The sequence below is a fragment of the Serinus canaria genome, chromosome 3 (genome assembly GCF_022539315.1).
Source record: "Serinus canaria isolate serCan28SL12 chromosome 3, serCan2020, whole genome shotgun sequence".
NCBI classification, from domain to species: Eukaryota; Metazoa; Chordata; class Aves; order Passeriformes; family Fringillidae; genus Serinus; species Serinus canaria.
Genome location: NC_066316.1, coordinates 86515739 through 86531137, shown reverse-complemented (window position 1 = coordinate 86531137; position 15399 = coordinate 86515739). Strand labels below are relative to the sequence as shown.

At 36.7% G+C, this 15399-nt stretch overlaps 1 protein-coding gene across 1 annotated transcript in view; it reads right to left on the bottom strand.

Moving 5' to 3' along the window:
• The window catches only part of EYS (eyes shut homolog), a 700331-nt gene that overhangs the window by 641132 nt on the left and 43800 nt on the right, over positions 1-15399 (bottom strand). The window contains exon 5 of the mRNA XM_050973021.1: positions 12535-12649. Within this exon, the coding sequence (XP_050828978.1) occupies positions 12535-12649 (115 nt within the window). The remainder of the gene's footprint in view (positions 1-12534; positions 12650-15399) is intronic.

The following is a 15399-nucleotide window of genomic DNA, read 5'->3' as shown; positions in this document are numbered from 1 at the left end:
TGGCTGCAGGGAAGAGCCACAGTACCTCTCAGTCTTTTAAACATTCTTTTTACAGTGGTCTCTGATTCCCTATTTGACACATATATTTTGTAAAAATGAACAGGGCTTAGGTGGTCAAGTGAAGGCTTCAAGGGAACTGCACTGATGGGAATCGCTTACTGTGAATTTCTACATTCAATGATAGCAGATAACTAAAGTAGATTGCCATCTCCAAAGTGACCTAGCTGTAAGAGGAGCATGATAACTTACAGAAATTAGCATGACTTGTCTTCCAAGGTCTGGAAGAACACAATGTTCTCCAGCAGCTGTATATTCCTTTGTATTTTCTGCATTTTTATTCCTGCATCACTCTGTTGTGACAATGCCCATATATATCCCTGACATTTCCTGATTTCCTTCCCACGATCTCCTAACACCTTTCAGTGCTATGTACTGTCCTTGTTCTTGATGATGTGTTTGATTAAATATGACACTACTTGGGGAAAGGTAATAAGAGGTAAAAACAAGATGGCATGTTTTAGGTAACTATTGTTTGTTTGTTAGTCAGTTCACAAAGCTTATCCCTGGCAAACTTATAGAAACATGATTTATCCTGTATGTCAATATATTGTACGTTCATAGGACTCCAGAATTATTTAGGTTGAGAGAGGCCTTTGGAGATCATAGAGTCCAACTCCTGCTCAGAATAGTTAAAATTTTAAATGCAAGCTGGTTGCTCAGTATCTTGTCTACTTGAGGTCTGAATATCTCCAAGGATGACAATTCCACAGCCTTTATGGGCAACTTGTTGCAGCACTTAAGTACACTCACACAACGTTATGAAAAATTTCTTTCTACTACCTAGCCATAGTTTCCTTTGTTGCAACTTTTCCCAATTGCCTCTCACTCCAGTGCCATGCACTTCTGAAAAAAAAAAAATTGGCTCCATTTTGTTTATGATCACCCAATAAGGAGCTGAAGAAAAAAATTATGTCCCCATTCAGCTCTCAGTTTTCAAGGCTTAACAAAGATCCTTCAGCCTTGCCTTATATGCTGCAAAGTTTTCACAATGTTGATGGCTCTCTGTTAGACTTGTTACAATTTTGTCAGTCTTATTTTTAGTACGTTGAAGTTCTATACCTCACAGAGTACTCCACAGGTAGCTTAACAAGTGCTGAGCAAAGGGACTGATGACTAAATTTGATCTGCTCTCTATGCTTTTAGTAATGCAAACAAGTATTAGATGAAGTTACCTACACTTTATCATGATTTGGTTACACTGGTCCACTCCCTCATCTTCATGGATGTATCTTGTCAAGCCCTTTGAACATTTATAAATACATTCATTGCCTATGGTCCTGGTTTGGCATTTCTCTTCAGCTAATGGTATTTAATTCCTCTAAATTTTGCCACCTGGCATGGGACTTGGGAAATTTAAAAGCGCGTGTAAGTAAAAACCAGAGCAAAGACACTGAATGTCATCCACCTCAATCAGCAGGGGCATACATTTTCCTTGATCTCATTTTTTCTGCCACTGTACTCATACAGATTTATAAGGTAGTTTCTCTTTTATGAGTATTTTTCATGAGGACCCATTTCAAAATTCTCCTTGACTAGACTCAACCTTTTACCTACCCAGTCGCTAAACATTACCATTTATTGGTAAAAATTCTTTAGCCAGTATTTTCTTTCTTTACATGTCTTAAGTCCATCCTCCAAGAAAGAATTTCAAATAAGTTCACTGAAGTCTAACCCTATTTCTAGTGGATAAACATTAACTTCAAAAAATATGTTCTCAGAGATGGAATTGTGACTGTAGCTGTGAAAACTACATTTTTTTTCCTCTAGAAAAGTGACTTTTCTGCACCTGCAGTGGAAGGTATTGCTGTCAAGACAGCATTCAGGACCTGAACAGCTATTTCCAGACTACGCCTGAATCATTTTGAGGATAATTGAAGGACGAGTCTTAGGGATGCTTAAGCCAGCACTTTCCACATACATTAAGCAAATTTTTTAAGCTTAATTTTAATCATCTCCATGGTGATACTGGTGCCATAACCTTTCTTTTTTCCTGCACAGTTTTCAATTGCATGGTAAGACAGTTTGCAAAATGAAGATGTTCATGGGCTAGACTTCTTTGCCCCTTTTTTAAAGTACATGGAGAAAATTCCTATCAAACCAAAATTAAGCATTAAACTGGGAATGAGTGCTTTCAATTTTTGATTTAACTTACATCACTCTGTTATGTTGTTTATTCCTATGCTCAGATTTTCTTCTTTGTCTACCCCTCCCTGCTACCCCCCAATCCACAAATATAATCTGAATTATGTGTTCATCTTTAGGAGTGTTTCTATTTTCAAATATTTCTACAAGTAATTTTGACAATTTGGAGTGACTGGTTTGTGCCAAAAAGGCTTCAGGAACTCAAACATGCTGTTAAGCTAAACGCTTAAAAATCAATAGCATTTTTATTTTTCTGCACTGATGGGAGCTCTGAAAATTGTTTAAATGAAGAACACAAAATCCTTAGCTTAATTTAAAGAAATTTCTGCTTACATTTTTTTTGTACATAAAGTTCATTCCTTACTGAAATTCTAGAAGTCACTCACACTGGAAAAAATAACTGCAAGAAATACATAGAAATTTAGCTTGCAATCAACAAAAGTGTAGCTTCTTAGTGGATTGAGGGATTCATTTGGGGAGAATATTTACTCACTTCCTCTTTTGAGCCGACAGATCTTAAATCTTTACAATATTGATCATTAACCTACAATACACCAGGGCACATAAGTGACTTTAAACCTTAAAATAGAAAATTAACTGGTCCTAACTTGCTATATCTGTCAAATTTGCAGACAACCCCAAGCTGAGCATTGCAGGTGACACACCTGAAGTATGGGACATCATCCAGGGTCCTGAACGAGCCTGAGATATGGGTTCATGGGAACTCATGCCAAGTTCAACAAGGCCAAATTCAAGGTCCTGCACATTGGCTGGGGACACCCCTGGTACCAACATGGGCTGAGGGGAAAGCGATTGACAACAGCTTAGTAGAGAGGGTTGGAGATGGCAGTGGGTGAAAAGCCAGACATGAACTAGCAATGTGTGCTTGCAGCCCAGAAAGACAGCTGTAGCCTGGGCTGCATAAAAAACAGTGTGACCAACATGTCAAAGGAGATGATTCTGTTCCTCTGCTATGCTCTGATGAGATCCCACCTGGAGTGCTGCATCCAGCTCTGGGATCCTCATTCCAACAAAGCCATTGACCTATACAAGTGGGTAACGAGGGGGGCCACAGAAGGCTGGAGCAGCTTTCCTAAGAAGACAGGCTGAGAGAGTTTGGGTTGTTCAGACTGAAGCAAAAAAGATTCTGGGGTGATCTTCCTGTGACCTTTCATTAAAGAGGACTGTGGAAAGATGACTGGCTGTAAAATTAGAGGAAACTGAGAAGTTATACCAACGTCCCAACTGAAGATAGGTATGGAAACTATAGGGTAAAACACAATCATTGCTCGATAGATAGAATGCAGTTGGCATGTTCAAAGCCTATTCCATGATAATTCCCAGTTCACATGATCTGGAACTACAGGCATCCGCTGAGGGGGGTGGAATTGAGGGTGAAGCAGAGTGGAGACACTGTAGCCAGGTGCTGATGAAACCCTTGCAGGGAGGGGAACTCGGTGATGCTTTGCAGCTGAGAAACTGCACTGAGTACCTGTCAGCCAGGGGAGATATCCTGATGATGAGCCAACAACTCTGGCAAAATCACATTCCGGTGATGAACTTGGTTCATTACAGCCTAATTGTAAGATTAATCCACACCTCCATCCCAAAGTTATCCCCCTCCAGCATATGACCCTTCCCCACAAGGTGTGTGCAGTCTATTTTTTTGACTCTGTCTTTAAAAGTGAAATGAGAAAATTTTATTCCAATCAGTAACAAAGGTATGTATGACTAGAGTTACTCACGGTCCACCTAAACATAGAGAGATAGTAAAAAGTTAGTAGAGAATGGGGGAAAAGTTAGGGAAGACTCTCATAACTGCTGAGATCAGTTGACAGGCTTAATCTGTCTTTTCCCCCCTAGGGTCACTTTTTGGTTAAAAACTGTCCTCTGTCCATGCTGAATGTTTTTATTTGGGATCCTACCTTTTCTGTGTATTGCTTTGAACATGTTTTTGCAGTCAGATACTACCACTGACAATCCTTGAAACTTAACCCTTCACAATTTTATATTAATAAGGAATGTTGTTCTGTGAACTGTTGGTGTGGGTCCTTCACAGGCTCTGGCAGTTGCCAGCAGAAGGCAACATACTCAACACAGTGGAAGAGCCAGAAAGGGATCAGAAGGTGGGAAGACCTACTGAAAGGTGTCCTTCATGCTGTTGGTGTGTGTCCCTGAATGAGTCAGATAAGCCATTCTCTGATCTAGCAGGACTGCTCAGTGAAGGATTCCCATAATGGGGCACCGACAGACAGGCTGGACACAAGGGTCTTGGCTTTCCTGGTGTGCTGACAGACAAATTAAACACTGAGGGCTAAGTAACCTCCCCACACTAAGGGTGGAGGAAATCTCCCATTTTCACATGACAAGGGCTTATAAGAAGTATGGGGACAAACTTTTTAGCCGGTTATATAGAAAGGGAAGGGATAATGTTTGCAAAGTAAAAGAAGGTAGATTCAGTTTAGATAGGAGGAATAAGCTGGAATAAGTTGACCTGAGATGTGGCAGATGCCTCATCTCTGGAAACATTGAAGGTCAGGTTGAATGGGACTCTGAATAATCTGATTTAGTGTAGGACGTCCCTGCTCATAGATGGGGGTTTGTGCTAAATGACCTCTGAAGGTCACTTCAAACCCAAGGCATTCTATGGTACTGTGATCTCTGATATGACATGCTCCTTCATATGAAACCCTGATTCTAGGTAAAACAATTAGGAGTCTCAGAAGAAATATGTCATAACTTGAATTATTTAATTTTAAAAAGATTATATTCTCTCACTTCTTAAGTAAACATATGGGTAAAACAGTAACTAGAATTCTATCTATGTACTTCTCATACGGAAGGTAGGAAGATGAAGTTATGTTTTGTGTTGTTTGAGCAGGTGCCATCTCTTTATATATGATTTCATAAAATAATGAAATTTTATTAGTGTTTAATTATAACTTAAAAAGGCAAATTAAGAATGTGCATTTTTGAGTTTTTGGTAGTAGATGAAAAAAGGGCAAATAGTGAAGAATGAAAAATAATCATCAAGAATCTCAAACTGAAATTTATTGTACAATGTCAGAAACTGCCAAGGACACCAGAAAATTTATACAGCACATGGAGAACGTGTGTCTGATCTTACTGGCATTAGTAAACAGGCAAAAAATGATTATAAGTTATGTGCTTCAGAAATGTATGGTGCTGAGTTGGCTGAGTGAAATTTTATGGACTCTTTCTACAAACATTTTCCTTATCTCAAGGGACCAGCTCCTTATTAGATTAGGAAGTCAGTGAAGAAGAAATTTGGGGAATTTCTGTGCCTTTGAAAAGTGGTTGAAACTTGAGCACAGGCTTGATTTTAACTTCTCAGAGGTTTCATTTAAAAATAAACCAGAACATTTCTGTTGATTATATCTGGTGTGTTTTGCTGTCCTTTTACATTTAATTATATGCTCTTCTACTGTGTACATTCAGATCCTTTGTACAAAAATATCTGAAATTATTAGATGATCAGTTTTAATTAAATATTTTTCATTTAAATTTTCTCTTTAAAAGAAGGACATTTAGTTTATTACATGAAGATTTCTACTCTTTATTAACTTCTGTACAGCTCAGAGATAATTAGCAGCACATATGAAATGCACCTGGGGTGCTTTGATGGTGTTTATTTCAATAGAATAAGAAAAGCAGGAAAATTAATTTTTATAAAGTCCAAATTAAACACTAAAGAAGGAAAAAACTGTTTAGGACATTTTAAAATTTATGTGAACTCTTCTGTAGAATTACTGCTACTGTGTGAAAGAAAATTGACTAATTAACTTGTGTAAAACTAGCCCCTAATGGAAGTATCTGACTTTGAACTACTGCTGTTTTGAACACTCAGCTGGAAGGACAAACACAGGAGAGACATCAATAGAATTAATGATGGTGGCAAAGTGGATTCACAGAGATGAAACTATAATGTTCTCATATGGTCCATGGGGAGAAACAGTAGGAGAGACTGTAGATATTTTTTTAAAAGAAAATGACAATAATCTATTTGATATGTTGTGCATAAGCATAAAATTCCATCTGAGAGCAGTAGACTTTGCAGTGCCAATTTTCATTGCTTCTAGCATTGGTTGTAGATCTCTTCTAAATATTCATAATAATTTTATCACCCTTACCAACTGCTTTAATATATAATATACCAAATATATTAAATGCTTGTTTCTTTATGGCTTTTTCATACTCAGAAAACAAACACTAATAAATGCATTACAGAGGGCTTTAAAAAAGCTCCAGTGCATTTTTCCTAAAGAACTGAATTTTTTAAACAAGGTAATGTTTTCTCTCAGCTATACTGCCTTTTAGTTCTGGGTATGTGACTTAGAAGTTATTTCTCCTCTCAAGCAATAAATACAAATGGCTTCTCTAAGAATAAGCTGGAGGCCTGTCACTACATATGCCACAGCTCGTGCTGCAGTCAAGGCAGCTATCATACATAGAATATCACCATAAATTTCCAGAAAGTTTTAAGCATTTGCCCACACAGAGTAACACCACACCACATCAGAAGACCTCAAGCACCCACCCATACAGTGTAACATGTGAAGGCTGCAAGCAGCTGCTCCTTTTGCTCTTTAGCCCAAGCTTTGATACCCCTCATGTTCATGCACTGCACCTGTGTGCTCTCTGTTCCCTTTGGTAGTTGGTCAGTGCCCCTGGGCACTCCATGGCTCATTGCTGTCAGTGCTGCTCACCTGCTTGGGGGAGTGGGCTTGGTCGCAGCCCCACTCCCAGTTACCACAAGCTGTGTATCTACAGAGACCTTCCTGGGGCTGTGGGATGTAAGCAGCATGACACAGCTCCATTTTGCAGATTATTGCCAATTCTGCATAGAGGTGCTTTGATTCTGGGCCATAAATTCAGCCAGACTTCCAGGGATAAAGCATTATCAAAAAGCATTAGGACTGAGATTGGCTCCTCAAGGAAGAGCTTACCAAGAAGACCTTAGCAGCAGACTTTCCACAAAGGTTTTTCAGGCAAGTCTGCGGGGCTTGGCACTGCTCTTCTGCAAAGAAGCAATTTGATCCCCAGCCATATCTGGCTCATGGGCCTGGTTCTGCACCACAAAGGCACACCTCATCTGGAAGGGATGAAACATGGGCCTCTGTCTGCTTGATTGCAATTTCTGTACAAGTTCTGCTGAATAAGGGCCACACATCAGCTTGATATGGGGAAAAATCACAGGAGAAAGAGATGTTCCCTCCTCTATCCTCCTTGCCACATTGACTCAGAAGGAACATATTAGCTTTGGTGAAGATTGTTTTCTGTGTTAGTTCACAGTCTCTTGCTTTGCTAGAGAGCACAGTAGTCTTTGGGCAGAACATATTTGCTGGTTTTTTTATCTTCAACTACAACATTGTGACCCATGGTGTTACTGACTATTTATGTATATTCATAATTTTACTTTATCAACCATATATTCTCTTGGTGTACAGTTTGTTGTTGAAATATCTCTAGTTCACCATAAAGTTCCAATATAAAAGGTATGGCTCTTATATATGGATGTGAGAAAAAGATCAAAAGAGTATGAACAACCACAGAGCCATCTGCAGGGTAAGATTTTAGATACCAATCTTTTCTATTATATTAATTTTTTTATCCTTTTACAGTGAATCATACTATTAGATAAACATTATTAAATATATGTCCATATAAGAAAGCAAAATTCTGGTGACTGGGGAACAATTTTCTGAAGGGAATTGACAGGAATGAATCTGTTATCATTAATCAGTGTTCTCCAGGCAAATTACTTGTAGAAGTTAAAACCATTGCTCCTTTTTGCTTAGCTTCACTCTCCCTTAAAAGCACAGTCTACTTCCACTGTACTGTATGAACACTAGTTAGAAATCAGCAGCATTTCCTGTTGCTCTTACTGAAGGCACCAGAGCATCCATTGGCAATTTTTCCAACACAAAATTCCACATGCAAGTGTCAGTACAGCTTCTCAGAGAAATTTCAAACATTCTCTTTGAACGGCCAACAGTAAAACCCAGAATGATAACAGAGATTGTTTTCTCTTTCTTTAGTGCTGGCCTGGTGTTCATTTGCTTGCCAGCACTGCTCTGCTGTTCAGACAAATATGCATAATTTGTTCAGACCTTGTCTCGAGTGTAGTGCTGGCAAATGGAAATAGACCTTACAATGACATTGCTTCCTCTTCATCTTTCAGCTTCAGTTTTTGTGTCTACATAACTCAATTTTTTTTGCTGGCTGTAAGCACACAGCTTTACAAGAATCAGTGGTTTGTCAGGATGATGGGAAAAAGGCATATTGACAAAATAGGCTTGGATGCACTAGGCAGACCATATAAGTTGAAAGATAGTTGCTTGTAGCATAGAAAGGAGCAGCTAGGCAAAAAAAAAAAAAAAAATTAAGAAAGCATGAATGAGTATTTTTGCACTCTACAAGAAGTGGAAAGCATTTTTAATTTGCATGCCCTTCCATAGGACGTTTATGGCAGATCACAAATGGGAGAAAGTGTAGTGCTACAGTGGTTACTACACATTCTTGTGCATCAAATGCATTTCTGTAGTAATTGTTGTCATCTTATTGCAAAAGTTCCATAACCCCTTGGTGATTTCTCATGGGCAGCTCCCCACAGTACAGCTAACAAACTCCAATTCTCTCCTCAAACAGCTAACCCACTCTTTTGTAGCACTCGTCTTCTTGGACACAGCTGTGACCTATAAAGGGCAGGCCTATTTCTAATCTTTGGTGATCAGTACAGCTGCAATTCCTCAGGTGTGGGACCACCTTCTGCACTATCTTTATTTTCTTACATTCTATCCCTCCACAGGTAATCATAACGGATCTGTATTTCTGTCATTTTTATGCAATTCAGTGGTTTCTCCCTGGAAAGTAAAGACAGCTAGTATGCCAAAGACTTGACAATTTTCATACCTCGACTTTCCCACTACTGTGTTTTCAAAACTGTGCTCCTTTCCATGCTTGTAAACTCTAGTAAACTAGAGTTCTGTTATCCTCAGAATTTGCACTGGATTAATTTAATATCTTTTTTCAGTATGTTTACTTTGTTTGAGGTTTTTTTTCAGTTTAATACTAATGATTCAGAAAGAAACGGGATCTTAAGGAGAGATTATACTCCTTTCCATGATCTAAACTACTTGCTGTGGATAAATAGATAGTAAGGTACTTGATCCACCCTTGGGACTTAGAGGAAAGCTTTACATCCACAAATTATTTCTTGTTTGTGTTCTCTCTTTATCAGCTTTCACTGCCCAGTCCTGTGCCAGAGGCTTTACTGGAGCCATTCTAAATCACTGGGTGAACCCTGCTCTAACCATTCCATACCCTGAGGTGGTTAGCATCTGGCAGCAGGATGATTAGCATGAAACAAACAACAGCTCTTTTTTCTCTACCACTTGCCTTTTGGGCATTGCTCATATTTTCCCTGTCTTCAGGTAAAGATAAGGCAAACAGATACCTGCAACCATAAATTGTTTAAGACAGTCAGATTTAAAGCAATGAGAAAATACTATCAGCTGCAAAACAAGAACACTGACTTTTCACTTATAAAATCCGTTTAAGAAAAGAAAAGTTGCAATGAGAACAGAAAAATCTATTGAAAAGTGTACCTGTGGGCAGATGTTTAAAAATATTTTTAAAAAGCAGGTTATAGTATTGCCAAAGTAATGTATTTAAATAGTTTTATTGAATAAAAATCTGCTGAAATCTTAAATTGGTTCACACATCAGTAATTGTATAAGTATGATTTATGCTCAAACTGTTTTAATTTATTTCTTTTCTAAAAACAGTGCCCCCTGTCTTCTAAGTAGATGGAGTTATTTATTATAAAATTGACAAACCAGTACATTAATTAAAAACTTTCCTATGGTATGTATATAAAAAAAAGAAATTGCTAGATTATATTTTGTTTAGAATTTTTGCAATTACTATATTTACTTTTATAAGCAGTTCCAACATTGCAGCTGCAAATCAGGAGAAATTCAATAGCAGACTTCTTGCAATAATTGATAAATCGGTAGTAAGTAATAGAATTTTCAGTATCAGTACTTTTGAGAGAGGGAGATCTGTTCATGTTCAAGAATTGTGTTTGTCACCTGTTAAAATTATATGTCCAAATGATCACCATATTTCTCAAACTGAGTCAAAGCCGCAGTGTTGTCTTTTCGTGCTTTAGAAACTAACAAGGTGAACATCATATCTTTGATCTTCTTCAGAGCCCAAAGAAAATGGGGAGATTTATGTTTTTCACCACTCATGGCAACTTTGGAAGATAGAATCCTTTTCCTAACCCTTTAATAACAGTGAAATGTGTGTGCTGCATTGACTACTAGAAGCAATCCACAATAAGGCCTTCAGCTTTCTGTGGGAATTATGGGGTTTGGATTCCACAATAGTAGATCCTCATGAAAATTAATGTCTGTGAAGTTATTCACAAGGACAGGACAGATGTGACCTGGCACTGATCTGATGGGTAACTGCTGAAACACAGCATTGGACCATATTACCTAAAAAGCCTTTGAAAATGCTCCTGCTGTGATCAATAGTACATAGAAAAAGCAGCTGCTCAGAACCATGCACAACACTTTTATTTCTTTGTTGCTAATGTGTCTTCAAAATTTTTGGTACCAACAGTTTAATATTTTAAATACAATTGTCCCTTTATCTTCTGAGAAAAACTGCTAGACCACAGACTGTTTTAAGATTGCAAATCTGTATGTACTTTTGAGAATATAATTTTAAATTGTTTCTTTATTTTATTTCATAAACCTATTTTTTTTATTTCATAAACCTAATGTTTTTCTCATTTGTAAACTTTTAAAACAGTTTAGATGATATAGCAGCCTATGATGACCCTTCACTGACAAAGAAGTATGACTGCTGAAAAATGCTTCTATATATACAAGTGCTTATTTTTGCCAACAGGAATTGCCTTTCTGTCTTCATCAATAGTGTGGTGTCACATTTTAAAATTCACTTCGAGCTAAAAGTTGCCTTATTTTTCCCTGACTATCAAGAATACTCAGTACTGGTTAATTCACATTCTTTTTTCTATGCATACAGCATTGAATTTGCCTCTCATAGAACACATGTTTTCCTAAAGTAGTGCAGTCCACCTGGAAATACTTATCATATTTGTGTATTATTAACTACTCTACCATTCTCTGTGGTCATTCAGATACACAGGATAAGAAGACCCCAGAAACTACAGGCCTGTCAAACAGTGCTTGAAAAACCATGGACAGCATTATTCTGAGAAGTATCTAAAAGCACCTGGAGTGTCTCAGTCATACCTAACAGCCAGCACAATCTTCCTGCCTGTCAAACCTTATTTCCTTCTATGAAAGAAAACCCACTTAGTTTATCCAGGAAAGTGAGTGAATGCAATCTTTCCAGCAATGCTGTCGATACTGCCTCTCCCAGGATCCTCCTGGACAAAATAATAATAGCCAGGTTACATGATGGGTGGCAGCTGGCTCACAGGTCAGGCACAAAGGGTTACGATGAATGGCGTGACACCAGTCTGGTGACCTGTCACTAGTGGGGTTCCACAGGGCTCCATCCCCAGTCCTGTGCTCTTCAGCATCTTCATAAATGACTTGGACAAAGACCATGAAGGAATACAGTAGAAGTTTGCTGGTGACACTAAGCTGGGAGGAGCTTTGAACTCCCTCAAGGACAGAGAGGCCCTACAGAGACACTTCGACAAATAAGAGAGCCAGGCAATCACCAACCATAGGGAATTTAACAAGGACAAGGTCCGGATTCTGTGCCTTGTTTAACATTTTCAGGGGTAATTTAGAGAGTTAAAACAAGCCATTGTAATTTTTTTTTTTCCCAAACTGTCAGTTAAAATTAATGTCACCACACTACAGTTTCATCATCAAAGTTTTAAGCTTGTATTCATTTTAAACATGTTTATGTGTAAATAAGTAATTTGATTCTAGTTAAAATAATGGCAACAGATGCTCTTAATTCAAGCAATGTACTTTTAAAGGCTGCAGCACAGCTGTGATTATCATCTTTGTGGGAAATGACAGTGGACCACAATTAGTTGTATATTCATTTTACTATGAAAATACCCTTCAGTTATCTTTCTTGATATAGTACTAAACGTGATCTCAGTAGAAAAGTAGTAAAAAAAATCCATATTACACAAGTGAATTGCCCTTGTGTTATCGATTAAAGTAAATAAAACCTTTAATATTGTGCCTCTCTCGTCTCTTAGAGTAATGAATGCATTTCGAGTTTGCTTGTCTGAAGCTTTTATACTTTGGAGCACTGAATTAGTTTAACATGTATTAAATTACTTACAGTGAATCCTCCAATTACATTAAGACACAATCCTTCATTCAGACAGTTGATGCTGAGCAGCCTGCAGTAGTCAATTACTTCCTCACAGTTCTTTCCAGTGAATCCTGGCATGCAGCTGCAAATACACCAGTGTATTTTAGAGAACTTACATTTTTAAAGTTAATTGTATTTAATTATGTTCCATAATTCTATTAAAATGTGTTCTTGCAGTAACAAAACAAATCTCTTATGTTATTTAAAATAAACAGAATATGTTTTCAAAAAAATAAAAATCCCTTGCATGATTCTGAATAATTTTTCTTTTTCATAAATAATTTCTTTCATTGATTAAAGTATTTTCACACCAATATTTCATATAATTTTCCAGGAAAAAAAAAATCCAAAATGAGGTAATATTTAATAAATATTTATTGACAAGGTAACTAAATTTTGGAAAACTATTAGAAAGAACAGGTCAATTTAAGCATCAGAGAGATGCTTTAATATAAAAATAAAAATGTGATATGAGTAATAAACTTCAGTCATTGCTAATGAATAAAGAGTGTTATAAATAGTAAATAATGACATGCCTAATTATGTAAATAGCAATCTAGAGACAACAATGCATAGTTGTCTACGTGTTTCTTAATTGTAGTTCAGTATTTTCTTTAAAGAAAAAAACTAGCACTCAATTTTTGTGACTGTTTGTTAGTTCCACGTGATGTCAGTGGAGTGATGGATAACTCATGTATGTAAAAGGAACTGCAGAAATTTCTTCTGCTTCATGTCAGCACTTACTTTCAGTAGGAGAAGATCCTTTCCTGATGTAGCCCTCCCATGTTAAAAAAAAAATCTCATATACACAAATAAAAGAGATGAGCTTCAAATGGATAGTAAAGAAGTCTTATTCAAAATCAATAATGGAACCATGTAGAAAAATATTTGAATACTTATATCTTGATAGATAATCCTTGTAAACATTCTCACTGTGTTCTTACAGACACAGCATGCTCCCCTGTCTAAAGGCCATTTCTGGTATCATGGAAAGAAAAGATTTAAGAAGAGAAAGGAAATGGCCAGGTAGCTGAAAATTGGTGCTTGCAAAAGAATCCAAAAGCAATAGATGGGACTTTCTTTAGCTGTTTCCAAGATGTAGGTTTTTTTCAAATTATTCAGTTCAGAAGTGGAAATAATGAAGATTATACAGAATTGCTTCTGGTTTTCATATTATTTGCTCCTAATAGAGATGAGATCCAGATGTGTTCCTTATGTTTTCTCATTTAGGAAAAAACCTATCCAATTCCTGGTTTCAAAATTCATGAAGCTTCTCACAGTTAGGCAGCGTACTAAAGTAAGGGGTATATTTTCCACAGCAACTTCTTGGGCAGCAGCATTCAATAGAAATCAACTGAGTTAACCACACTTTCTAAATCATTAAAAGATGTATAGCTGTGGGTATGGCTCTGAGTCCAAGGAATGCACAGACACATTTAGCATGTCTGGAGGCTTAAGCCATTTATTAACCTGAGTTAAGTGTTAAACTGGTTAGATTTAATCAGAAATCCCTGGAAACTAACCACAATTCATGCACAGGACTATTTGGGCAGAGGTAAATGGATATGGAAAAACCTTCTATAAATGATTGTATGCTTTGAGGCTGGTATAGACATAACCACATAGGAACATTTTAAGCAAGTTTCAATGCACCACTTAATCCTCACCTTCCTCTTGAAAAAGATGCTACATACGAGCATATTTCTGCCATTTCAAGTACTTCACTTCAAAATTCTTGCAAAGTCTATTCTTAACAAAGTTCTAGTTCATATATAGTAGTTAAAGGGAATTTTTCGTAATAAAGTTTACATATGAAAGGAATGTAAAATAATAATAAAATATTTCATATATTTTACTTGTATTTTTAAATAACATCTAAAACCAAGTCAGAGCAACTCGATTATAATGTTTGTTTTACTGATTTGTTTTTAATCACCTGACGTGAACGAGTTCCTAGATTTTTTTACTTCAATCTATGATTATTTCATTAATTAGATAATCTAAAAAGACAATTTTAGAAGTGGGTTCTTCTAATTTTTATATTTGGTCATTTTTTCTAGTTTTGGGTTATTTATTGTTGTTTTGAAATAAACACACTAATGCCAGGACAGGGAAATGTAAGCTAACAGGAAAAGAAGGTGAAAGCAAAGTTCCAAAGATAGCACCAACTGAACACATTTGCTCAGAACACCCTTTCACATTTTTTGTGACTTTTTATTATCATAAAGTACATGGATAATAGAAGAAGATAGAAATCAAACAATCATAGTTTATTTTGATGGATATGCTCAGTCACTGCCTATTTGAATTTTGACATTTAGGAAAAAAATGCAACTATTAGATTCTTCGCACAAAGTTGCGTGTGATATCAAGACTGAAAGGATGGAATTAGAATACAAGATAGTCATACATCGTAACTGAAGTGGGGAAAATTAAATTGGTCCTGTTTCGTTATATGTTTAGAATGGAAAACAACTGCTTCTCCAAAGAAGGAAGGATATGTTGAGAAGAAGCTGGGATTATGTAGGATATAAGAATGTAGTTTGGGTTTGGGCATAAGGAAAGCAACATAGCACAGTGGGAAGCAAAATAGAAAGTAATGAAGTAAAAAGTTCAATTCAGCTATTATTTTAACTTGTACATGCATCTGACCTAAAACCCATTACATTTATTTATGATCTTAAAATGCTATAGAAGGGGATCATGTTGCAGTATTACATGTAGTATTACACCAAATGTAGTATGAAAAACATGCAGTTTATTTTGGAGTGACTAGACAGAGATATAACATACAGTATTTGACAATGATTACCAAAAATGAATCAAATCTTC